Genomic DNA, 27075 nt, shown 5'->3' with positions numbered 1-27075 from the left:
TAAACAAAATATGGCCTTCTGGTAGACTGCCAGCCATAATAGCATATGCTGGGAAGAGGTCTGGAGAGGCTTCTAATCAGATGCACATTAAGGCAGACTTGAGGGTCACACATAATCCACCAGCTGGTGACCACTCTGACATTTTAGTGGCCATAATAAGGATCAAAAATTAATCGTTCCATGTGGTGACAACATCTGTCTACTAATAGAATAGGGACATCATACCTGTTGCTGGTTGGAAAATCGTGATTTAACAATGGAACATACAACATAGCTAGGGGAAATCATTGCATGTCTGTTACCACAATAACCAATCACGACAAGACTTGGACGGAAACTACAAAAATGTTGGCCTGTCCTTTGGGTAGTGGTTGAGGGACTAGGGATGAAGTGTGGTTGATATATCTTTCAGCTGTAGCTGTTCCCTCCCTTTCACACACTCAAAGACACTCCATTATGTAATATGGTCAGCTGTTATAAAGTTTCACAGGATTCAATGCATCAAATGTATGGAGACGAGTATTTTACCGAAAAATACCTCATACATTCGTCTCTCTTCGACCATTACTGAAAGTATATCCTATAAAGTTGGTTTAAACTGAAACTGAAGAAGCTGCAATTCCGCGTTCCCAATTAAAAGAATTCTGTTAAACATATGTGTTAGAAGTTCAGTAAATTAAAATCACAGTATTCCGTTTGGCAAATAGGGACGAAAAACATGACTGCAAACCGATGACAGCAGCCTGAGCTTCAGATATGCTTCCCCACAAATGCAAGAAGTGAAGGAACATTAATGCAATCTTTAAGGGTTATTCTGGCTCAGCAAAATAGATGGCTGTGTGATTGATGTAAGAATGCCTTTGACATCACAACACTAATGCATATACTCTACCATGCTTATGCATTTTATAATGCTTTGGACTGGGAAGATATTACTAGGGGCATAGTGCTCTGCAGCGGAACAAGTTTTAACAAGTAAACAATGGCTGCTGCAGTACAATCTCACCTAACCTCTAATGCTGGGTAACCGCATGCGCGCTAGCGGTTTTCCCGCTGCGCGCTGCGATTTTAAAAAAGCCTCGTTACAAGACGAGCTCAGCTCGTCATCAGCGTGCGAGCGGCGCAACTCATGACGAGCTGAGCTCGTCATCAGCGCCGAAGTGGTTAAACATGGCTGCCATTTTGTATTCAAGCAGTCTCTGTGTCACTAAACAGCATTGCATTCTCAATGGTGAACAGAAGCATACGTGACTTTTAGTGAAGATAAATAAATCTGAATACAGCATTTTTCATGTCCCAAAATAACAAATCTTTTCATAGAAAAAATTATGGAAGTTCTCTTTATTTTTCTGAAAATCGTCTGCTTCGCTTCCCACCTTAAGTGAAAAATCTAACCGGTTCTTTGGGGGATCCTTCGGTATTAAATATGAATACAAAGCCCCCTTACTACTTTTATAAATTACACTTATTCCTCTTTATAACGCTTACTATCCCAAGAATAGTTATTTTAATGGGATGTTCCTGTTTCACTTCTGGAAAAGCACACTGAAACATTCTAACAGCGTCTCTTACAGGTACAGATGAGGTCTTAGGCACATCAGTATGTAATAAAAAGGGCAAACAGAGAAACTGAAATGCGGTCTTTTCTTTCATCACCTTCCAGTCGTGGCCTAGATATTTCTGCTAGGTCTTGGAGGCCGGCTTGCAAGATCCCCACCTACCAGATGCCTCCACCAGCTTGTTTGCTGGGTGTTTGTATAAAAAACTCTGATATGTAATCTAGCAATGGCACAAGCAGTCATTAAAAAGATGACTGACGAGTAAACTGACAGCTGTTTGCATTTACTGACCTGTCTAGAATACTCAGCAATGCACATCAGAAATACACTCACACCACACACACACACACTAGCCATTGATATGATATGGACAAAATCTGAGTCTTTGGATTCTTGCTTTCCTCGTATAAATATATATCTCCTATCCAGCACCTTCCAAAAGTGCCAACCAAGTTCATCTGTCTCTGCCCTTGGCGATTTCCTCTTTCATCAGTTGTCTACGTTTTTGACAGAGATATTCAACACCTTAAGCCCCATACACAAAACTTCTTTAAGTTCCTCACTACAAGTGGTGGTTAATTCCAATGGGACCAGTAAAAGGTTTTCAGAGGACCACTTTCATTATAGATCTCTTCCACCATCCAAAATATTCATGCGAAAAACCAGGTAAAACATGCAGAAATGGAGCATCACGGATTCCCACACGTTGTTGCTCCAAATCGTATATTCCCTATTATGTCCGCTCCACCGAATTAACAGAACCCTCACTTAAATAACAGGGATTACATCTGGCTAGATGTAACAAAGGCCAAAGTGTGCAAAACTTACAGAGTAGGAACAGATCAATCTAAAAGGGCAGAATATGCATTTTTACAAACATCCAACTGTTAAAAAATATATGCAGCGATCACAAGTAACATCACCGGAATCCTGAACACTTCTACAACTTCTCATAACAAAAGCTCTTCAAAAATCAAACTATAAATATGCAGTGAACTCATTTTTGAAACAGGCCTTGGTATGAGTCAAAATGAATGTATACTCTGTAAAACACAAAGTAGAGACATTGATCAAACACAATGATCAACTGCAGACCAGTAAGATGCAAACACTGCAATGTGCAAATGTGTATGCTTGAGTGGACATTAGGCAATGTAATCCTGAAAGCCTCGCATGCAAAATAAGAAGAAAAATCAAGTTACTTTCTATTTACAGTACATCATGACACAGGCTTCCTTGGCATTTGGCAACACAATGACGTCATTTTCCGTCAATACCACAGTACATCAGCTTGGCACACAACTGAAGGGCAACACCACAAATTTATAAAATAGAAAGTCTGTACAAGTGCACTTCTCAAGCAAGAGTAGCATTTAGTTGCCAGAACTTTGCCGAGTGAACCCACAGAGCTGCTGGAGGGTCTCCATGTTACTGATGCCAGTCAGCCCCTAACGGAGTTGAATGAAAATCCGCTTCTTTAAGCTGCTCTGTATTTACCATAATATTCACTAACAAAGCATAATATTGGTACCATGGTTCCATATATAACACAAGCAGACTGTCATAACACAAATGGCTATAAATGTGGGCGCGTCCAAAAATGCACCAGTAGCCATTCATGTGGTCATTCACAGACCAGTTCCTGGTGGACCACCACTCTCAGCTCGTCTCCAGACTAAGGTGTTCTCATGTTGCAGTGGAAGGCACCAAAGCTTTGGCGTCAAAGCACCCTGACCAAATCAAGCCAACAGAAGAAAATGCAAAAATCAGATATTATGCTCTTCTGATGTTTTACACAACAGAAATTCCATAGCTTGCAAAGAATCCTTCATTTAGAACTGGCATGCCTCAATCAACAAAAATGCCCGGTTTTACAGTAAAATACCAGATTTAGGTGTGGTCTGCCAATGGACATTTTAGCTACTAGGGTTTCTCACACAGGTCTCTCACATATTCTCTCATGGCATGCTAATATCTCTTCCTCCCAGTCTAGGTCCTTTTCTCGAGAACAAATTCAGCTATATCCTGCAGGCTTCCTATCAGAAAACTGCACTGAAACTCAATTACATGACAGAATTCACTGATCGCTAATCGATAGTGAGTCACGGCCTTCAGTCCCAGCAAAACAAAGCTAATTTTGGGATTGTTTTTAAGTGCACAGATTACTTTGAGTCAGCTTTGTGAAGAGAATCCCATTAGACATTTACAAGGTTTTTGTCTGTCAGCTTAATTTATACAACGCACCAAAGTCTCACAGCACAAAAGCCACTGGCTCTTTTAGTTTCAATAACTTTTTGGTTTCTGGCTCACTTCGTAATTTTACATAGGTGTTTCTTATCCAGTGTATTTCTCCTGTGACACATTATTTACTTCATAAATAACACCACCACCTAATTAGCACATAGGATGCTGACATAATATTAAAAATAGGAATAAAGGGTGGATATAATTATCTTAGCGTTCCACATCAATTTTTACAGACCAACTTCTTGTTCTGTTAGGCCAACGGGTGTGAAAGAAACAAATAGATGACGTCAAAGATGCGCAAGCAGCACACATTGTACGATCACTTGAGCACTGAAAGAGAAAGCCATAGGCATGTAAACAAGCCACTGTGCCATTTTTCCTATATCCATGGGATTCAAGGTGCTTTGAGTAAAGCTGTGCAGGCAGCACAGGGGAATGAGACCTGGCTAGATACTGCTAGTGGAAAAGGATTCCTAGAGAAATCAACGTGCTTGAGTCAATTAGTCAGTTGTCTAGCATTCCAACACAAGCTTGAGGCTTCAGTCACTCCTTCCCATTTTGGCGATCAGTTCATCACAGATCTTCGTCAATTCTTCAATCTCTTGGTTCTGGAAAAAAAATGATTGAATACATAAAGCCTTCTCTCCTACAAAGGGATGCAAAATACAACAGTACAATGCTCTAAGTTAAAAAAAACATCCTCCTCTGTGGCCTGATGGTAGAAGCAAGAAAACTGTGGACAATAAGATCGATCATGTTAGCAGTGGCGTAACGAACCTTGAGGGGCCCCCCCTGCAGAGTACGTGAAGGGGCCCCCTCCGGACTCAATCTAGAGCTCCCCAGCAGAAGTGCAGTGCTGATGGGGCCCCCTGGATGGTGAGGCACGCGGGGTCTACAGGGGCCTGTGTTACGCCCCTGACTCTCTCTCCACTCTCTCTCTCCACTCTCTCTCCCTCTCTCGCTCCACCCTCTCTTTCTCTCCATTCACTTAATCCACTCTCCCTCTCCAAGCTCTCCACTCTCTCTCCACTCTCTCTCCACTGTCTGTGGGGACAGCAAACAAGGTGTATTGCGCTACCGTGGCACATTACTTTTAATGTCCAATAAGACGATCAAGGCCCAAGACGTCTTCAACAAATATACTATAGCGATTTTTGCCTTAAGACTCGCACAACGATCTTTGCAGCGCAGCACCCTTTCCTTGTTATCGGTCCTTGTTGAGAGCTACTTGTGTCGACAAATTTATAAGAGGGTGGGAACAAGCTCCCGAGGCCTTGCTCCAGGTGTTCTAAACCCTACAGGGGCGTAACAAACACCCCCCCCCCAGCCTTGAGTAGGTTAAAGGGGCCCCTCAGCTCCTCGGTGGAGATCAGTTCTGCGAGAGGCTCTGACGCAGGTGCAGTGTCTGCAGCCTGCTTGGAGCCCCTCGCTCTGACCCAGGACTGAAAATAAGTTTCTCTTCAGTCCTGGATCAGAGCGAGGGGCTCCGAGCAGGCTGCAGACACTGCTGCTGCTCCAGAGCCTCTGACAGATCTGATCTCCACCGAGGAGCTGAGGGGCCCCCTTCACCTACTCAAGGCTGAGGGCCCCCCCCGCACTGCGGGGGCTGCAGGGGTGTTTGTTGCGCCCCTGCATGTTAGCTGTATTACATGGAGGACAAAGATACGGCAAGAGAACACCTCTCCACCACAACAGTGCTCACAGTCCAGCAGCACATCTACGTTTGCATCTTGCAGTAGCGGCTCCTCCGCTATGGCGGAGGAGAGTCGCCCCACTCCTTTTAAGCAGTGCCAAGTAGAAACATGAAATGATAATAACTTAGAGTTATCCTTTTATACTTCGTGTCCTTTTGCTTTGCGGGCGGGTGGGAGGAGCTGCTCTTCTCTCGGAGCAGGGAGGAGTGGTTTGTCCACTCCTAAGTGCACAATGACTGTTTGGTCAGCCCTCTCAGGCCACTCAAACCAGTCAGGCGCACTTTCCGCGTTCTCCATGCAGGCTGCATTACAGCCTGCATGGAGAAAATGCCCACCGCTCCAGCCCCTGGCTGAGCGCCGTGTCATGGGGCTCAGACCAATCACAATGCTGCATTGCAGCGCTGTGATAGGCTTAGGGGAGGGAGCCTCGCTGCCTGCTTCCTGTTCCTGGAGTCAGAGGCAGGAGAGCAGGAGCAGAGACGCTGGACCTGGCCTCAAGGTAAGTTAATCTATTTTGTATTCCCCCCTGCTACCTCCTCCCACCCCGCCCGCCCTGCCATCCGCGAGCCATGCCAGCCTCCTCAGGCATCTTGTAATTCCCAATTTTTTTTTCTAATTAAATAAACACATCATCAATTAGCATGTGAATCGAACACTGCGAATGGTCAGAATGCTCCCTGTGTGAGCTAAACACACTTATTTAGGCCCGTTCTGGGAAACATCCCATTGCTGTCAGCCCCTAGCCCCTTCAGTGTGCTCATGAAACTTGCTCCTCAGCTTCTCTCCTCCTCCCCCCAAAGCCCAAAGCTTGCTTCCAGCTAACCTCATAACAAGTGCCAAAGCAGGTTGAGCTGTGACTTACAGGGAGCTATTGAGAAATGACCCCTGAGGCTGGAAGCGCTCTCCTGCCTTCTTCACCGTGTGGATGCATCCCTGAGGTTCACCTCTGCCTCTTTCCCACTTCTCATGAGCTCTTTTCACAGAGCCTTCTCCTCCACAATTTTTTTGTGGGGTTAGTGAGTTATGCTAATAACCTTATTGTCCTTACCTGAAGGGTAATAACAGCAGTTAACTGCACTTCCGAGTCAATATGCTCCATCTATGGTCCATAATTGCAGGAAGGGTAATAATATCTGTTACCACCCGTATGGGTAGGCAATAATGCCTAACTAGCACCCCATACTGAATTCCAAGCCAATTAGTAACCCATCACTTATTGCTTACCCGCTTTCTAATTTCAGTGGCAAGGACATTTAGTGGACAGACCGTGGGTGCATTAAATTATCTCTGCAGAGCGAGATTAGGGGATGGGTTGAGGGACTAGGGCATAGGATGTTTTATTGTAGGAAAGTTTTCACATACAGACAGGAAAATGTAACTCGTAAGTTACAATCCTGTGGCGAATTCCCACATGATGTTTGACAGAGAAACTGGTACCCAGCTTGCTTTGAGTCTCTTATTAAGTGCAACATTGTGATTAACCAAGGACTCTGTAGAGTAAATGGCTGGATTATTAATTAGGATCAAGAGCAGAGATCTGAACTAGAGTTTATTAAGACAAGGAAGGGAAACCGATTACACATTACCTTAAGGTCATGGCATTTTATTTTTTAGGATTGATGAATCGAGCGACTAGATGCCTACCTCGGGATGCCCTGAACAATGCCAGGCACTGCATTTTGCTTACATCCTACAATTGACAGCCTCGATCTAAGTGTTGACAGGTACACTTGGGGACATCGTATTTGTGTCTATATTTATAATTTATATGGAGAGTCAACAGGTTATCTGAGGACTGTGATTCACGAATTAAAGGATTGTCATGGAAATAGTATGTGAGAAGTGAATCTGCCCACTTGATTACTCATGTGTATAATGGTGGCTCTCCTGAACACAAGGAATAGCCATCATGCTTGTATCTGCTATTATGCTACCGTCGAGAGTAACCAACTTGTGTCATTGTTTTGGATGATGGGAGTGACAGGTGTCCTAAGTACATTTTTTTCAAGGCAATTTAAATCTCGCTGCTGTACTTCTCTTTCATCTGGTATGGTCAACTTGTGCTTTTAGGGTGTTCCACCACCAGTGCTGCATCTTATTTTGTTACTATGAAAACTACTAGAAACCTGGGTAGAGAGCTATCCCTGAGTGACAGGTAGGACTGATCCTTCTGTGAGCTGGAGGACTCTAAGACGATCTGAAAAGATGTAAGAAACCTCCTAAGCACACAGCAATGTTTTCCTTGATTTCTCAGTAGATCCCAAGGCTGTTCAGTACAGACAGCCCTCCACTACAGATTTGCTTTTAGATTGGAAAGCCTTACATTTGTTACTGTGAAAATTGTAAAGACTCTTTGAGAAAATCACCTGAAGATGTTCAACACAGAAGTTTCAGGCTTCTGTAGACTGGCTCCACTACACAGATGAGTCACAGTGATGTAAGTCAGATTATCTTAACCCCACTTCCAACTTTTGTTTGGTCGCCTAGTAAGCCCCAGGCTCATGGAAGCAGAGGTGTTGGGGGACTCTATTTGTACATTAATCTCAAAAGGATTAAAAAGGAAATTAACAATCATGTGTGCACCAAAATTATTTTCTTTTTGTAGGTAAAATGATATACAGTGAAGATTCATAATTAAAGGCCACTGACACCTTGCACAGTGGACTGGCTACCTTATTGATTATCTGCAAATACAGAATGCTTGCTATGAAGAGCTTTCTATGTAAAGTCATAGATTTTAAAATCGAATATAATAAGTGTACAATGGAGAAAGAGAAGTTTGTCTTTGTTCCTAAATTGATTTCTGCTATAGGATAAGGAATATGTAATCGAGCTGTACTGCACGCATAGTCAGCTAATGCATATACATGGCACAGTTCAGTTTAGGAAACAGCGTAACTGCAAAGGCATTGAGGCAAATCTACATACATGGACCAAAGATCTCAGCTTCTCTGTGTGACTCCACCTGTTGTCTGTATACGGCCCCTTCCCATCAATTATTCATTTATTTAAGAAGACTTACATAGTGGTAGCAGGCACAGTGCTATGGAAATGGGATAATACAAATTTCAAACTGAGAAATCCAGTAAGAAGAAGTTCAGCTGTGAGGACCATTTGCAACTGGTTAAAGGATGGTTGGCCTAACAGCACAAATGCTATGTAGGCCAATTAGAGATGACATCAGAGAGTTAAAATTAAATGATGTTGGTTTTTACAAGGTTGATAGCCATGACTATGAAATACAATTTTAAAAATTACCTTTTGCTGCAGGGCTCTTTCCAATGAGTCAACTTTCATCTGTTCTTTCCGAAGACCAGCATGAAGAGCAGCACTCTCAGACTTTGCTTTTGTACGCACCTGAGCTATTTCTTCATTGGCTCTACAAATATCAAGACAACATTAATTAGAAAAAGCATTTCTTGCATAATACTCGTAGCCAATATGAGGCAATGCCATGTTTAGCATCCTACCAGCCCAGGTACACACCAATAACTATGCCACACATGGAGAGTATTTTTACACGTCTTTATTTATTCTGCCGCGTCGAAGTCAGAACTCAATATTCAAAGCCTGCCTTCAACTCATCCCTCCAATGCTTACATCACAGGCCTACAGTGTACAGTGGGTACCAAAAGAGTTCCTACGTTCTTTATTGAAAAGACACTACATTTCCCGCTTTGTAATTAAAAAGTAACAACTTTTCAAAATAGATAAATAAATATACAAATAAATACATTAATAAACACACAGATGATCAAATGGTATAGATGCAGTTATAATTCTTCAATGAATCGTGGTAATTTCAGAACCACACATCTTGATTGGGTCATTGGAAACTAGGAGCTGGTAGTCGCAGTGTCCATGATCTGCACAGGTGAGGTGGAATCATCAACAGTCTGTCTGGACAGAGTCTCTACATTGACATCGATGTTTGGTGAGTGATGGGCCACATGTCTAAAGTGAGAGGAATCTTTCATAAAGGACTTCCCAGAACCCTGGGCAGTCACCATGTGTCCTTTGATGTTAGTGATAGTAAATGTTTCAGCCTCAAAAGGAGCATCAGGCTTAAAGTCCTTCGTATGAATTTCTTCCTCAGTCCTGGATCGGAGGTTGGTCCTTTGGGGCAGCTTGATCGTCATGGCTCTTCCAAACATTAGAGTTACAGGGCTTTCCTCTGTCATTGAGTGAGGGGTCGAACGGTTAGCTCGAAGAGAAGTGTTCAAAACAACTTTAAGGTTGAGCTTCTCCACTGCAGCTTGCTGAACAGCTTTCTTCAGAGTACTCATGAACCGTTCTACCAGGCCATTGGCCTGGAACAAAGAGGAGGGCTTTTCTGATGGTTTTTATTGAGGTGATTTAGAAAGGCTTTGAATTCTCGAATATTAAAGGGTTGGATGTATTCAGATTTTAAGACTGCAGGTACAGTCCATGTTGCAAAGATTCAATCTAATCTTTGAATACCCTTTTCATGTGTAGTGGATGAAACGTTTTCTACCAATGGAAAACAGGAGTATTCCTCAAAAATGACTAGGAGAGGATGTCCATTCTCAAGAGGACCTAAGAAATTAACAGCAATTTTCTACCTAGCATGATGTGGCAATTCTGACATTTTCAAAGGGTGTGGAATAACTTGAGATGAAAGACAGATGAATACATGACAGGCTTTTCACTCTTTTTCAACCCTTTTGTCGAGATAAGGAATCCAGCCTCAGCCTCTGGGAGCTCTCTTTGTGGCAACTATCCCTCGATGTCCCTCATGGGCAACGTCGATCACTTGTTGTTGTAGACTCTCTAGGATAACATTTTGTGTACTTCGCAGGATGAGGCCTTCTTGAGTCACTGATAGTTCATCTCTTACATTTTTTAACTTTAAATACTCACTGTCATTAGCAAGAGGTCTAGAGTGTTGGTTTCACGAATGAAGAGCAATAATGTCTTAACTTCAACCTGTCACTTTCTTGGCTCATGGTAGTGACAATTTGTTCTAAAGACCTGGCAGCTGGCATGCTCAATTTTACAATAAAATTGATGTAGGCTTCCGCTGTCTTAGATGGGATGCCAGGGCACTGCAATGTCACTCTTGAAAACTAATCAGAAGGATTCTGATCTTTGCCTGGATGATGAAGAATTGTATCAAAGTATTCTTTTGACTTTGGGATTGCCAAATATCATCAGCTTGATGATCAGTTACTACTGTGAAAGGCTTTTCCATACAAGAACAAGTGGTCATATTCACAAGCCCAGACCACTGCCAAACTTTCTCGGGTTACGAATAAGCACATTCCATTTGTGAGAGGCTTTTACTGGTGTATGCATTTGGCTGTCCGTTGTGCTGTGCCAGGATTGCACTAAACCTGACAGGGCTAATGTCAACTACAAACTCTGTATGAAGTTTGGCATCAAAGTAGGCCATTTCAGTGGTACTTTTGATGGCTTGCTTAATTTTTGGGAAGCTCTTCTCACATTTACCTGACCAATTAAATGACACACATTTTTTTTCATCAGTCTATATAACGGTGCACTGACCATAGCAAAATCTTGTTTGTATCTGGAACAGTAACTGGCCATTCCAAGGAAAGATTATAACATAGAAATATCCTGTGGGGGATTTGCAGTAGATAATGCCCACACTTTAGATGGATAATGTTTCATATCCCCATCAGAAAAGACATGACCAAAGAATTTCAAGCTTTTCTTGTGGAATTCACATTTGTCAGCATTCAAAGTTAAATCTGCATCATTCAGCAAATGACATATCTGCATGAGAGCTTGGTCATGCTCTTTCCGAGTGGCTCCGAAAACCAGGGTGTCATCACTATCACTCAATCAATCAGTGCATTTATATAGCGCGCTACTCACCCGGAGGGTCTCAAGGCGCTTGGGGAGGGGGGGAGGTCCGCTACTGCTCGAACAGCCAGGTCTTGAGCTGCTTCCTGAAGGCGAGGTGGTCTTGAGTCCAGCGGAGGTGGGTCGGGAGGGAGTTCCACGTCTTGGCGGCCAGGTAGGAGAAGGACCTTCCTCCTATGGTGGCTCTTCGGATGCGGGGGACGGTGGCGAGGGCGTGGTTGGACGAACGGAGCTGGCGTGTGGGAGTGTAGAAGCTGAGGCGGTTGTTAAGGTATCTTGGGCTTTGTGTGCGTGGGTGAGGAGTCGGGACGTGATTCTCTTGTTGATCGGGAGCCAGTGCAGGTCTCTCAGGTGTCCGGAGATGTGGCTGTGTCGGGGGATGTTGAGGATGAGTCTTGCTGAGGCGTTCTGGATCCGCTGGAGTTTCTTCTGGAGTTTGGCAGTGGTTCCGGCGTAGAGGGAGTTGCCGTAGTCCAGTCGGCTGGTGACGAGGGCCTGGGTGACCGTCTTCCTGGTCTCGGTGGGGATCCACCGGAAGATCTTACGTAGCATGCGCAGGATGTCGAAGCACGATGAGGAGACGGCGTTGACTTGTCTGGTCCAGGATGAAGCCCAGGTTGCGTGCGTGGTCCGTTGGTTTGGGTGCGCTGCCCAGGGCAGGGGGCCACCAGGAGTCGTCCCAGGCGGAGGGTGATGATCCCAGGATGAGGACTTTCGTCTTATCTGAGTTCAGTTTCAGGCGGCTGTTCATCATCCACTCGGCTACATCTTTCATCCCTTCGTGTAGGTTGGCTTTGGCAGTGGCGGGGTCGTTGGTGAGGGAGAGGATCAGCTGGGTGTCGTCGGCGTAAGAGATGATGTTGAGGTTGTGTTGGCGTGCGATGGCCGCGAGGGGGCTCATGTAGATATTGAAGAGGGTGGGGCTGAGCGAGGAGCCTTGAGGAACGCCGCAGATGACTTCGGTGGCTTCTGATCTGAAAGGGGGGAGGCGGACTCTCTGTGTCCTTCCGGCGAGGAAGGAGATGATCCATTCTAGTGCCTTCTCTTGGATTCCGACGTTGCTGAGGTGCTGCACTAGGGTGCGATGGCAGACCGTGTCGAATGCCGCGGAGAGGTCCAGGAGGATGAGGGCCGCAGTCTCCCCGTTGTCGAGCAGGGCTCGGATGTCGTCGGTGGCTGCGATGAGGGCGGTCTCGGTGCTGTGGTTGGCCCGGAAGCCAGACTGCGAGAGGTCGAGGGATCCGTTCGTCTCGAGGAAGGCGGCCAGCTGCTTGTTGACGGTCTTCTCGATGACTTTGGCCGGAAACGGGAGGAGCGAGATGGGGCGGTAGTTTTTGAGGTCGGTGGGGTCTGCTGATGGTTTCTTCAGTAAAGCGCTGAGTTCGGCGTGCTTCCAGCTCTCCGGGAAGGTAGCGGTGTCGAAGGAGGTGTTGATGATGTCCCGCAGGTGGGGTGCGATGACGGCGTCGGCCTTGTTGAAGACGTGGTGGGGGCAGGGGTCAGTTGGAGATCCGGAGTGGATGGAGTTAATCGTGCGTTGCGTTTCTTCAGTGTTGATCGGGGTCCAGGCGCGGAGGGTGGTGGTGGGGGGTGCCGGTGCGGTCGTGGGGTGCGTTGGCTGTGTGCTGAAGCTGTTGTGTATGTCTGCGATCTTGTTGTGGAAGTAGGCGGCGAGGGAGTTGCAGAGGTCTTGTGATGGGGTGATGTCGTTGTTTCCGGCGTTGGGGTTGGAGAGCTCTTTGACGATGTTGAAGAGTTCCTTGCTGTTGTGTGCGTTGTTGTCCAGTCGTTCCTTGAATGCGGTTTTCTTGGTGGCGTGGATCAGTTGGTGGTGTTTGAGTGGCGAGCTTGAGGGTGGTCATGTTGTCTGGTGTTGGGTCTCTGCGCCAGGTTCTCTCGAGGGCTCGGCAGTTCTTCTTGGAGCTCTTGAGTTCGTCGGTGAACCATGGTGCTTTCTTACTGCCGGGTCTGCTGGGCTGGGTCCTCAGCGGGGCGAGGTCGTCAGCGCATCTGCTGATCCACTTCGTGAGGTTGTTGGCGGCCTGGCTGGGGTTCGCTGTGCTGGCGGGGGGGTCCTGGCTCAGGGATGTGGCGAGCTGGTCGGTTGTGATCTTGTTCCAGCTTCTGCGTGCCACCTGTTGCTGGTGGTGGTGGATCGTGTTCTTTCTGAAACTGAAGTGGATGCAGCAGTGGTCCGTCCAGTGGAGACCGGTGGCGTGGCTGAAGGCGATGTCCTTGCTGGAGGAGAAGATGGGGTCGAGCGTGTGACCGGTGTAGTGGGTGGGGGTGGTCACCAGCTGCTTGAGACCGAGGTTGGCGAGGTTGTCCAGCAGGGTGGTGGTGTTGCGGTCGTTGTTGTTCTCCAGGTGGAAATTGAGGTCCCCGAGGAGGATGTAGTCAGCGGAGGGGAGGGTGTGCGGGCTGATGAAGTCGGCGATGTCTTCGCTGAACTGTGTGCGTGGTCCCGGGGGTCTGTAGATGAGGGTGCCTCTGAGGATGGTCTTGGGGTCGGTGTGGATCTGGAAGTGCAGGTGTTCGGCAGCTTTGAGGGTGTCGTCGGTGTTGGTCGTGATGCTGATGGTGTTCTTGTGGACGATGGCGATGCCTCCTCCGGTCTGATTGCCGCGGTCCCTCCGGGTGATCTTGTATCCGTCCGGGATGGTGCTGAGGAGGCGTTCATCCAGGTTTCCGTGAGGAAGGCGACTTCTGGTGATGTTGTGTCGATCAGGTTCCAGAGTTGGATGGCGTGTCTGTGGACGGAGCGAGTGTTGAGAAGGATGCACTTCAGGTGGTTGCTTTTAGTGCTCGGCTTGGCGGGTGCGGGTGCCGTGCAGGTCTGGATTTAGGAGAAGTTGCAGGAATGGTAGCTGAAGGGGCCGTGGGTTCGTCTCGGGGTGGCTCGGTAGCATCCGGGGATCCGGCCGGTGTTGAGTGCGTTGAGTTCGGTGGCGTCGTAGGTCCGGCGGGGGGGGGGGTGGTGTCTCCGAGGGCCAGGGGTCCAGGCGCGGACGGGCGCAGACGGGCTTGCCTTTGGCGCGCCTTCCGCGCACAATCGGCGCGCCCGCTGCGCGTTTGCTGCTCTGCCATATGTGGAGAGTCGGGGGGCGGAGCGAGGGAGGAGCAGCTTGGAGGCGGGAGCGGGGCGGCGAATGGGAAGGATCCCAGAGGGAAGGGGGCGGGGCCGCAGGGGAGCAGCGACGGGGAGCGGGGAGTTGGCGGGAAACGCGGCGGGGGCACAGCAAGAGGGAAAACAGCAAAACAACTAAATAAACAGAGGACAATGGCTGGGCACAGTAAGGGCAGCAGAGGAGGATACAACAGTCAGCGGGGAAACAAACTAAATATAACAGGAGACAGTGGCTGGGCACGATACGGGCAACAGAGGTGAAAACAGCAGTCAGCGGGGAAACAAACTAAATATAACAGGAGACAGTGGCTGGGCACGAAACGGGTACCAGAGGAGAAAACAACAGTCAGCATGGGAAGAACAGCGCTGCGCTACAGAGGCGGATACCACACCAGTGGTCAGGTGCACACCAGTGGTCAGGAGCACAGCTGCGGGCAGCGGCGGCACTCGGCGGGATCAGGGCAGCCTGGGCTCACTCACGGGGAGTGTGCGCGGTGCGTGGTGTGACCGGCCCAGAGGGTCAGAGGTCACTTTAGTTAAATGCATTTACTACAGGTTGCATGATACGTCAAATGACGTATTGGAAAACCTCTACAGCAGAGGATACACCAAAACACAATTGATTATAGCGAAACAGACCACTATGCGTAGGAAAGGTTGTAATGTACCTAGATTATTCTTCAAGTTCTAAATGGTAATATCCTGTATTTAACTTATGTTAGGAGAAGAACTTCACACCATTGAATTGAGTTGTCAGATCAGCAATGTGTGGACCTGGATGTCACACTCGGTCAATCGCCTTGTTGGCCTGACGCATGTCAATACCTATGCGTACAGCACCTTCACGGTCTCTTTTAGGCACTACCATAATGAGAGAAACCCATGGCGTTGGACCAGTGGAGCGTTCAATGATGTGTTTAAGCAACAAATTAGGTTCCTTTTCAACAGCTTGGAAGTGAAATGCAATTTGGCTATGTATAACCAAAAGGATAAACATCCTTAGTACATGTAGCTTTAATTTCATTGTTTGAGTTTTCCTAACTCATGGAATAATGAAGGAAATTGACTTACAATTTCATGATGAGCATTCTTATAGTAGTTCACAGATATCAGCCCCATATCAACAGCACTGTTGAAACTGAGCAAAACAGGCATTTGAATCTATACATTGAAGTACCTAAATGGGCACTTGTACCCCTATTTTCTTATGTTGCACGGTGGCTACAAATGAATCTTGATTTTTTAAGGGTGCTGAGGCAGACCATGTGTAGACTTTAGTTTTTGAATTCATAAGTTGTGGCAAAGGAGACAATTCTTGATACATCTCCTTAGGAATGATATTTATCGACACACAAGTGTAAATTATGAATGGTAATGAACACCCATTTATCTTTGGGTAATCTGCGGAACATGTTTGAATGTCCTTGGTGCTTTTTAATGTCTATTTTTCTTCACTTTTAATTTTTCCTCACATTTGACTAGTCCTACATGTGCATGCTTTTTTAAATAAACATCAACATTGCACAATTGTCACTTTAAATGGAATTTGATACTGAGACAAATTTTTTAGATGATTTAGATGATGACTTTGTTTGGTGTTGACCTGCCTCAGTTGGTTTGACCACTTGGCCTTGTGAGAGCACGTCAAATGTCACTGAGGTAGCGTTTGATCAGCTATTTTGTCTTCAAGCTGTGATACACTTAGTTGACCCAATCACGGTCCTGTAGCCACCACTGCAACTGTCTTGCAGTGCCCTCCGAGATTAAGACATGGTCGGACAAGTTGCCCTGATGCTGGGCCCACTGAAACTTCAGGTCCCACAGCAAAGCCCGCCTCCGCCACCTGGTGTGATGCACCAGAAGGATGCAGGAGGCCATCAGCCCCAGAGGCCGCAGCGTCAACCTGACCAAAATCTGGGGCAAAGGCTGAAAGATCGGAATAAGAGCCTGAATATCCCGAACCCGCTGTTTGGGAGGATAACCCCGAAACTGCGCCGAGTCTAGAACCGCTCCGATGAAGAGGAGCTTCTGAGAGGGACACAGGTGTGACTTCAGCACATTGATGGAGAACCCCAGCTGGTGCAGGAGGCCGGCCGTAGTCTGGAGGTGGCTGACGACTGTCGGGGGCGAGCCCGCCTTCAACAACCAGTCGTCGAGGTAGAGGAAGACTGAAACCCCTAACCTGCGCAGATGAGCTGCAACCACCGCCATCACTTTCGTGAACACCGGTGGGGTGCTGGTAAGGCCGAAGGGGAGCACAGTACACTGAAAGTGCTCGGGCCCACCGTGAACCGCAGGTAGCGCATGTGGGCCAGCAGGATGGGGATGTGGAAGTACGCATCCTGCAAGTCCAACGCTACCATCCAGTCTCTTGGGTCCAGGGCAGCTAAGACCTGAGCCAAGGTCAGCATCTTGAACTTCTCCTTCCGGAGGAAGCCGTTGACATTCCTGAGGTCCAAGATTGGGCGTAGGCCCCCTTTGCCCTTCTTGGGAACCAGAAAGTAGTGGGAATAGCAACCACACCCTACTTCTGGCCCAGGAACACGCTCAATGGCCCCCCTTGGCCAAGAGGGCCGTAACTTTTTCCTGCAGAAGTCGCAAGTGATCCCCCGACGCGCGGTGGCACGGCTGGAGGGGGTCACCTTGAAGGGGAGGGAGTAGCCCCTTCGGACGATTTGCAGCACCCATCTGTCCGAAGTGACTGCGCGGCAGTGGAGGAGGTGATGGCGAACCCTGCCGCTCACAGGCGTCGAATGGGCCTGAAAGCTCGGACTAGGAAGGCTTTGAGGCAGATGCTTCGGGGGTGGATGTGGACTGGCCTCGCCGTTGTCCCCGAGCACCGCCACGGCGGTTACCACGTCCGCCACCGCGCTGGATGGTAGTCTGCAGCCCGTGGCTGGCAGGACGTGTGGGGGCGCCCCTTCCGTGGCCACGAAAGGAGCGAAAAGCAGCAGTTTGCTGGCGCGGGGCCGACAGGCCCAAGGACTTGGACGTAGCCCTGGAGTCCTTAAAGCGCTCAAGAGCACTGTCTGCTTTGTCGCCAAAAAGGAGACGGCCATCAAACGGCATGTCCATAAGGGTGTTTTGGACATCAGCCGAAACGTTGGCAGATCTCAACCAGGCGTGGCGACGAATCGCCACCGTCGTTGCCATCGCTCTACCCTGTGAGTCCGTGGTATCCAGCCCACATCGGATGGAGTACAGTGCCGCATCTTGACCCTCCGCAAGGGCTTGGGCGAGTTTAACCCGGGCCTCCTCCGGGCATTGTGGCAGCACGTCTTCGACCGTGTCCCACAGAGAGTGGGTATAACGGCCCAAGAGGCACGCGGTGTTGACAGACCGCAACCCTAAACTCAGGGAGGAGAACATTTGTTTACCATACTGTTCACACCTCTTGGATTCCCGATCGGGGGGAGCCGTCGGGAATGCGGTATGGGAGTTAGAGGCCTGGATGACCAGACTCTCGGGGGTGGGGTGGGTGGACAGGAAGCAAGGGTCGCCCGGGGCCGGGCGGTGGCGTCTGGCCACGTTCCTATCTACAGGAGGACCTGTAGCCGGCCTGGACCACGTGCCCAGAAGAACGTCAGTCAAGGCCTCATTAAACAGCAACAGAGGCTCGGCCGAGCTTGTTTGCGGTTTAAGGACCTCTGTGAGGAGGTTAGTCCTCACAGCCGCGACGGGGAGCTCAAGGCGTAAAGCCTAGGCCACCCTCGTCAGCAACACACTATAAGCAGCCCCCTCCTCCGTAGCCACGGTAGGAGGGGAGATAAAGCCAGTGTTGGACGAAGTCTCCAGACCACTGGCATCCCCAAGCTCCTCTGCCCAGTCCTGATAAGACTGGCACTCACGTGCCAGAGGGTCCTCAGACCCCTCCCAGTCTGCTTTGCCACCCATCTCCTGATAGTCAGGCTCAAAGGACGGGGTCGGCTCATAGAAATAAAAATCTCCCATCGGCGTCGATAGCGGCTTCGACCAACGCCGCTCCGGCACCGGAGCCGAATCGAGAGCAGAACTGGGGACGGGGTTGACCGAGGTCGGCGCCGGGGGCGACACCCTAAGGGTCGGAGCCGGCGAGGTCGTAAGGTCAACGGGCGACGACCCGGATCCGGGCCCGGATCCAGTAAAGACCTGCGGCGTCGGGACCGAAGTCGCCGACGGCGCCGAAGCACCCGGCCCGCCCGGACTCCCAGCCGGGGCTGCAGTGCCCGTAGGCGCCGCGGAACCCGACGGAGACGAGAGCAACCTCATGGCCATGAGGAACGCTTCGATCTCCTCCGGCATCGCGTGCTGCCCAGGGACCGACGGGTATGGAGCAGGCCGCAACGCCAGGGGCTCCGGCGGAACCACGTGGGCGGTGTCGCCCGAACCCCCGGCTGCATCGTGCGAGCATCAGGGGGAGTCAGAAGAGCGGTGTCGCGTCTTTGACTTCTTGTGCCTCTTACCCGACGAGCTGTGACGACTCCGGCCCCGCGACCGGTCCCTCGACCTCCTCCTGGACCGGGTCCTCGAGCGGCGCGGGGCCGACTGCCGGAGCTCGAGGCGCTTGCAGGACCGCTCCTGCCTAGCCTTCAACGTCAAGGCCCGGCAGTCGTGGCAAGACTTGTCGTCGTGGTCGGGCCCCAGGCAATGTAGACACCGGCGATGGGGGTCGGTGACCGACATCAGTCGGTCGCAGACGGAGCAGGGTTTGAACCCGGGCATCCCTACCGGCACCTACGGAGTCAAACGACTTCGACAAAATTATCAAAAATGATCGAAAAAGTTTAGTCAAAAAGTGACTAAGGGTACCACTTTTTCCGGATCGGCGCTTGCTGGCGGGGAAAAAATAGGAACTGACGTCAGCGTGCGAGGGCGGCGTCTGAGTTCTCTGACGATTTCATCGCGGCCCCTACAACGCCGGGGACGGACGCGGAGCCACGGATGACGCCTGCCGATGCGCATGGGTACTGCTACGCAGAGATTTCCGGATCCAGTCTGACGCCTGGGGATATTCTAAGGTAAGGAATCTAATACTGACCTGTTTCTTTCAGATACTGCTACCCACTATGTCACATGTATCACTATCACATTAATTGTGCCCGATGTTTTATACTTCGCCTGAATTTATTTCTGGATTAACCCTTGAAGTTTCGAGCTACCTATAAAGGAAAGGATAATGCCAAGATACACACAGTAAATTAACCATGTTTAGAAAAAATTGTGGGTGCATGCATTTAACCAGTAGCTAAGAACAGTTATCCCCACCAGAGGCAGACTCATGCATTAGATCCTTTCTCATTAAATCAACATCCCAAAAAGTATACCTAATATTGGGAAGTGGAATGGATTCTGAATCTCAAACCAATAATGCGTGCTGGCTGGCTGGCTGACTGGGAAAGACTTACTTGTTCAACTTTTCTTCTGCATGGATTTTCAGAGCTTGGTACCTCTGTTCCTCCTGTTTCACTCTCGTTAGGTAATCCTGAGCACACTTTTTCAAGGCCTCTTCATTCTAAATGAAAGAAACATTTGGAATGATGTAGACTGGATAATGTTCTCTCGTCCCTATTCTGGGGTCACATGCGCGGGGCCAAAATAAGCTAGATAAATTTTTTTCAAATGTTGATAAACTGAAGATTGTCAGAAACATTGCAAAATTTCAAAAAGTCAAACATACTGCAAACACTGATGAACTCCGTGTAAGACCACAGCAAACATGAAATACATGGTGACGCTCACAGGGCATTCAGAAATAGTCAGTTAACTCCCAGAACAGAAATGCTGTTATTGAGCACACTCCTGATTGGATAAACCACCTGAAAACCCTCATTTCACTGTAGAAAGGCAAGAGAACCAAAGTGTTATTGTGGGAAAGACATCAGAACACTAGATGACACCAACTCGCTGGAAGAACTTGAAACAGTTTTGCTTAGTATAGATGGTTGCACATGTGAAATGTCACAGTTTGAAAGGGGTGACAAAAAGACAGCAGTGTTTCAAAGCAGTTTAATTTCTAGAATACAGTAGGATATGCAGAGTGATGTCTTTTGGGAGTTTCTTGTTAAGAACAACAGGGATTCAGAGAAAAGGATGTCAGTGAAGAGACAGACGTGGTTAGAGGACATTGAGTAGTTTCCGAACACTAAATGGTGATACCAGTTAGAAGAATAGGTTTGGAAAAAACCTGCAGCATAGTAGGAAGTGGAACAACGAGCCTGGGAATCTCCCATCACTAAAATGAGTGATCAACTTTACAGGGGGTTGTTAGAGACGCATCCATTTTGCTGAGAATGAAAAGAGGATGGGGTGTGCTTGAAGAACAATCAATACCAGAGAGGACAAACTAAATTGGTGGTTGGGACGGTGTGTGGTGGTGGAACATCTCTTATTTGTACTCCGTGGTAAATAAGCATTGGCAAAGCCAATAGGTCCTGCTTATGCAATAACTATTGCTTTGCCAATATGTTTTAGCCATGTTGTACACCAGCGTTGCTGCTGTTCTGCATGGCTAAAAGTTACAGGGGTAAAGGCGTGTGTGTGGAGAGTCATACAGTGGAGTAGAGTGGAATATTATAAAGTGGCGTAGAGTGTCATGGAGTGGTGTGAGGTACATTAGGGTATAGTTGAGTGGCATGGAGTGGAGTAAAGTGGAGTGGCGTAGATTGGAGTGGTGTAGATTGTTGAGGGGGAGTAGAATGTCAGAGTGTAGGGTTGTAGAGTGGAGTAAGGTTGAAAGGCATAGAGTGGAGCAGAGTGTCAGAGTGGAGTGGCATAAAAGGTGTTACGTAGAGGGAAGTAGAGTGTTGTAGAGTGGCGTGGAGTGGATTGATCTAGAGTGGAGTGGCATAGAGTGCAGTAGTGTAGGAGAGTGGAATGGCATAGAGTGGAGTAAAGTGTTGTAGAGTTGAGTGATATAGAGTGGAGAGGCATAAAATGTCAGAGTGGAGCAGGGGAGTGCAGTAGTGTGTCATAGAATATATGGGAGTAAAGTGGGATGGAGTGGCATTGGGAGAGTTACGTAGAGAGTTGTAGAGTGGAAAAGTGTTGTAGAATGGCACAGAGTGGAGTAGAGTGTTGTACAGTGGAGTGACAGAATGCAGAAGTCTTTAATGGAGTATTGTATTGTAATTGCATTTATATAGCACTTACTACCCCTGACGAGGCATCAAATTGCTTTTTCGGCAAGTAGCAGGCTACTCCGTAACCCCTAAACGATTAGTGGTGAATAAGTATAGTTTAATATGAAAGTAATTTGAGTGCTGGATATCTTATTAAGTTATTTGGATAGAGAAGGGTAGCGGAAGGATAGAAGAGGGAAAGAGGTTTGTGTTTATATAGTGCTTGCTACCCCTGATGAGGTGTTGAAGAGCTTTTTCAGTGAGTAGCACACTACTCCGGAACCCATAAAGGATTAGTGGTGAATTAGTATAGTGAAATATGAAATTTGAGAAGGGGACATGTTAGTCTGTTATTTTGATTGAAAAGATTAGTGGAGGGATAGAAGAATTTAGACTTTTTTGTTTAGGTCATAGCAGTAGGAGGAGGCTATGAATGAATTAAAAGGGATGTAGAGTGGAAGAGTCAGAGGGAAGAGTTTAACCCCTTCGACGCTGATGACGAGCTGGGCTCGTCATGAGGTAGCCTCCTGCTACGCTGATGACGAGCCCAGCTCGTCACGTAAAGTGCGCTTTCGCAAATCTCAGCGTACGGGCGGAATTCCGCCCGCACGCATGCGGTTAAAAGGCTTGTTTTGGGGGATCGGTATAGGAACAGAGGTGTCAGATGATGCTAGGAGGGGTAGAGTAGGGGAGAGTCTAGAAAGGGTTATTTTGGGGATCATGGTATGGTATGGTGTTTGGAATGAATGAGTGTGTGGATGTAGAGGGCACCATGGAGTGCAGTGGCGTAGAGTGGCCTAGAGTGAAGAGGCGTAAAGTACACTGGTGCTGAGTATGCACAGAGTGCAGTGGTTTTGAGTAAAGTGGTATAGACTGCATTGGCCCAGAGTGCAGTGGCATAGAGTAGAGAGGAGCCAGGTAGATTGCAGTGGTGTAGAGTTCAATGGAGTAAAGAGGTGCAGAATTGAGTAGTGGAGTGGCGTGGAGGGCAGTGGTGTAGAGTGCAGTGGTGCCCAGTGCTTGAAATGGAAAAATCAAAGTGCAGGTACTCTGTATCAGAGTACCTGCTTGTTTCTGAGAAGTGCCGGTAATCTACAATTAAAAGTATAGCATTTCTTTTGAGAAGTGCCAGTACTCTCCCTCTCAAAATAAAAAAGTGCCAGCCCATTTAAAGCACTGATTGTGCCTGATGTTTTATACTTCGCCTTCAATGGAGTAGAGTAGAGTGGAGTGGAGCAGAGTAGTGGAGAATTGAGTAGTAGAGTGGCGTGGAGGGCAGTGGTGTGAAGTAGATTCTTTCAGAGTAGAATGAAGTGGTGAAGAGTGGAGTGGTGCAGGGTAGAGTGCAGAGGCATATAGTTGTGCAGAGTGCAGTGGCGTAGAATGGAGTGGTGTAAAGTGCAGTGGTGCAGAATAGATTAGAGTAGCACAGAATGGAGAGAGGTACAGTGTAGTGGTGTACAGAGCATTGGCATAGCTTGCAGCAGAGTGGTATAGAGTGGTGCAAAGTAGTGTGCAGTGGTACAGAGTAGTTGAGCCTTTTGAGTAAAATGGTGCAGAGTGTAGTGGCGCAGAATAGTAGGAGTAGAGTGCCGCAATGTAGAGTGAGGTGGTATAGCATGTAGTGAGAGTAGAGTGGAGTGGTGTTGGGTAGAGTGCAGTGGCATAGAATAGCGGCGTAGAATGCAGTGGGATTGAGTGCTGTGTCATAGTTTATTGTATATGTTTAAATAAAATCTTTACAATTTCCCAAAAAATTAAAATATATCTTTACATACACCATTAAAACCAGGGAACATTGATGGGATCCCTTTGATTATTAGCTAAAGTGCAGGTGCTGAACCATGGGCATATAATGGTATGAATGTGTTACAGAAACATTTACTGAATACATCTTTTTCATTGCTAATACTGTGATAGTGCTTTCGACCTTACAATCAGTGTTTTAAAACAACAAGCTGGATAATTAGAAAGCCCTGATTAAAATAGCAGGTTCCTGGAAAAAAAAGGTCCTGCTAATTAAATTGTCTCTTAATGAGTTGTACATTAAGTCCGTTTGTTACATAAAAGAATCAGCTAGGCCCATGCCGGCATTGATCATACATCTTTTTTTCCTCTAGATTAGCTTGCCGTAAAAGTTTCCTTACTTCTGCCAGGTATTTTACTCCCCGGCAGGCCAAGATTATAGAGGATCCTTCCAACCAGCGTATCACTGCTTGCCTGCACGTGCGAATATTCAATTAGTTAAAAATGGGTTTTAAATACTGTCTCCTCAGATCAATAACTACTGGGCATGCACATAGCAGGTGAGTTAAAGTTTCCTTGAAAAAGCCACATAATCGACAATGCACTTCTTGTTGGGTGTTTTTCCAAGATGGCTGTAGGTCTTTTGAATCGTGCAAGCCCATCCGATAATCTGTAAAGCTCTTTTTAACTGCAGGCAAAAGTGAGCTGTTAAATAAGCTTGCGGCTTTAGAGACTTGTAAGAATTGATCACGGTCCACCCATGTCGACGTTTGGAAATTGCTTTTTATCTTCCAGAAAAGATTTCTTTTTTGCTGCGTCATTGGCAGCTTTAATGCTTGCTCTGTCTGCCATGTTCTCCCATGCTGTTTGTATTTCCAGCTCATGTTAGGTAAGAGTATATAGCTGAGTCAGTCACAGAGTTGACAAAAGCAGAAACAGGTCAGTTTAGAGATGTCTACTGTCAGCCCATAACAATATCGAAATTTTGACATACAAATAAAAATCTGTAACCAAAATATTCAAAAAAACTGATATTCATTTATTTGATGATTATTTTTTTCCTTTTTTCAGTTTTCTCCTTTTATATAGATATTTTCATGATGTGTAGTATTAGTTTCATTATAAACACAAAAACGTTTGTAAAGAACAGTACAACTAAAACTTAGACAAAAAGATGGAGGCAAGGCGGTAGATAAGACTACGCGCGTTTTGGCGTTACCGCCTTCATCAGGTCACCGTCTTACTGCACTGAAAGCTGATTTAAAGTCTAATGGATTCGTGATGTACTAGTAGGGAGGTGATACAGAGACCCAGATTAGATGAAGTGCTGCACAGATGCCGCTACTAACTTTCTATATGGCTATAAGAAGCACTATACATGAATTTCCAGGTTAACCCCGTGAATAGATGAATTCATTCAGAATGTCAATGTCGATAGTAGTCTCATGATAAAAATTGAGAAATTACAAATTCAGGCATCGCTGATTAATTATGTGCCGATAGGTATTAGGAGTATAACTGTGCTGAACAGCACGGAATTGCTTCAAGATAATAGATGCCGAGACTGATAAGTGCGGCAGAACAAAATGCAGAGTGGACCGATAGTCCGTGCTGATAAGACCCTAACTGCAGAAAATCTGCATGGTCGTTGCGGAGTTCAGCATAGCGGTATGGCAGCTGAAGAATAAACCAGCTCAACCAGTGATGTTCTCAGGTAACTTCCCCATGAGTTTGGTGTTTCTTGATCCATGTGATGTTTAATTTCTTCCCAGCATAAACTATTCATTGTGTCTGGATGGAGGAGCGGAATTTATGACATAACTTAACTAAGCCGCTCATACCCCGGAATTATCTGATTCCGGAGGCCGAACTCCAGCCTGAGCTGGAGAGGCAGACTTTGGCAGATTAAAAAAGGCCTTGTAGACCTTTGTCTGAAGTTCGTTTCACAAATCAGCCTCCTTGCCGGACCAGGTGACTAGACCGTATGACAGTGTGGGCAGGATTTGTGCAGCCATCATTTTTAAGAGGCAGTTATGGTTCGGGCAGTCTAGTTTTTTATACAGTAATCTGTATGCAAAGATTAACTATTGCGCTTTGGCTTTTTTGGACAATTTGTGTTCCTTATGTGTTGTGCCCAACCCTATTTTTATGCCAAGATATTTGTAGGACACTTGATCTTCCACTGTTGCACCTTTTACCAGCCATTTAAACTTAATTTTGTTGGTGTCCACTAGGCGAACAACTTTAGTTTTCTCTTTGTTTAGTTCCAAATTTTCCTGGTCGAAATAGGTTACTAGGTTATTTATCGCTCTTTGTAGTCCAATGGGACTTTGGCTTAACATCACAATGTCATCAGCATACTGTAAAAAGAAAATTGTCTCATTGGCCAGATTCGGCGGATGACAGTTGGCTGCTTGCATGTGTTTACCGATATCTGAGAGAAACAAGTTAAATAGGCTTGAGTGCAGTGTTGCAGAGTAGAGTGACAGAGTGGAGTGGTGCAGAGACGAGTTATGCAGAGTGGAGTGGACTGATGTGGTATAGAGTGCAGTGGTGAAAAGCGCAGTGGTGCATAATAGAGTGGGGTACAGTGCACTGGCAGAGTAGAATGGTGTTGAGTAAAGATGCGTTTAGTAGAGCGGCGTAAAGTGCAGTGTCAGAGTGCACTGGTGCACAGTGGATTAGAGTGGGGTAGAGTGGATTGGTATAGAGTGTAGCGATGTAGATTGCATTGGCGGTGGAGTACATCAGAGTGCCATAGAGTGGTACAGAGTAGAGTGAGGTGGCATAGACTGCAGTGGCATAGGGGACAGTGGCACAGAGCAGAGTGGTGCAGATTAAAGTAGCGTAGAGTTCAGTGTCAGTGAGGGTGGTGTTGCAAAGTAGAGTGCAGTAGTGCAGAGCAGAGCTGCGTCCAGTGCATTTTTGTAGACTGCAGTGGCATAACGTGCTGCTGAGTAGAATATAGTGGTGTATAGTGCAGTGATGCAGAGTACATAGTGGTTTTGAGTAAAGTGGTGGAGAGCGAGTTGGCATAGGTGCAGTGGTGCAGAAAAGAGTGTTGTAGAGTGCAGTTTTGTAGAGTGCAATGGCGCAGAGTTGATTAGCGTGGCATAGAGTGTATGATCATAGAGTGCAGAGGTGTAGAGATGTGTAGAGTTCACTGTTGGAGAGTGCAGTGATGCAGAGTACAGTTGTGTAGAGTGAAGTGGCATGGAGTGGTGCAGATTGTATTAGTACAGGGAAGAGTGCAGTGGCGTTGAGTGATGCAGAGTAGAGTCGCAGAGAGTGCAGTGTTGCAAAGGAGGTTGTCATAGAGGGCAGTGGTGTATAGTGAAGTGGCATATAGTGAAATGGTGTGGAATGCACTGGCATAGACTGATGAAGAGTAGATAGGTGCAGAGCGCAATGGTGTAGAGTGCAGTTGGCTTAGAATGCAGTTGTGGAGAGTGTTGTAGAGTATTGTGTCATACAGTAGAGCGGTGCAGAGTAGAGTGCTGTGTCACAGAGCAGATTTTTCAGAGTACAGTGGAGTGGTGCACAATAGAGTACAGTGGTGTAGAGTGGTGTTGAGTGCAATGGTGCAGAGTAGGCTAGAGCATACAGTGGATTAGCATAGAGTGGAGTGGGTAAGAGTAGAGTGCATTAGCGTAGAGTGCAGTGGCATAGGGTGGAGTAGTGCAGAGTGGATTAGTGCAGAGTGCAGAGTGGAGTGGTGAAGAGTGCAGTGGAGAAGAGTAGAGTAGTGTGGGCTAGAA

General features: G+C 47.2%; 1 protein-coding gene across 11 annotated transcripts in view; it reads right to left on the bottom strand.

The window, feature by feature from the left end:
• Positions 1-1326: 1326 nt before the first annotated feature.
• The window catches only part of TACC1 (transforming acidic coiled-coil containing protein 1), an 875899-nt gene continuing 850150 nt past the window's right edge, over positions 1327-27075 (bottom strand). For all 11 annotated transcript variants that reach the window (XM_078666332.1, XM_078666333.1, XM_078666330.1 and 8 more), the window contains 3 exons: positions 19859-19965; positions 8759-8879; positions 1327-4414 (listed from right to left, as the gene is read on the bottom strand). In XM_078666332.1, the coding sequence (XP_078522458.1) occupies positions 4346-4414; positions 8759-8879; positions 19859-19965 (297 nt within the window). In that variant the 3' untranslated portion in view covers positions 1327-4345. The remainder of the gene's footprint in view (positions 4415-8758; positions 8880-19858; positions 19966-27075) is intronic.

The sequence above is a fragment of the Lissotriton helveticus genome, chromosome 11, assembly GCF_964261635.1.
Source record: "Lissotriton helveticus chromosome 11, aLisHel1.1, whole genome shotgun sequence".
In the NCBI taxonomy this organism is placed as follows: Eukaryota; Metazoa; Chordata; class Amphibia; order Caudata; family Salamandridae; genus Lissotriton; species Lissotriton helveticus.
Note: the sequence above shows the minus strand (reverse complement) of the source record. Positions and strands in the feature narration are given on the sequence as shown.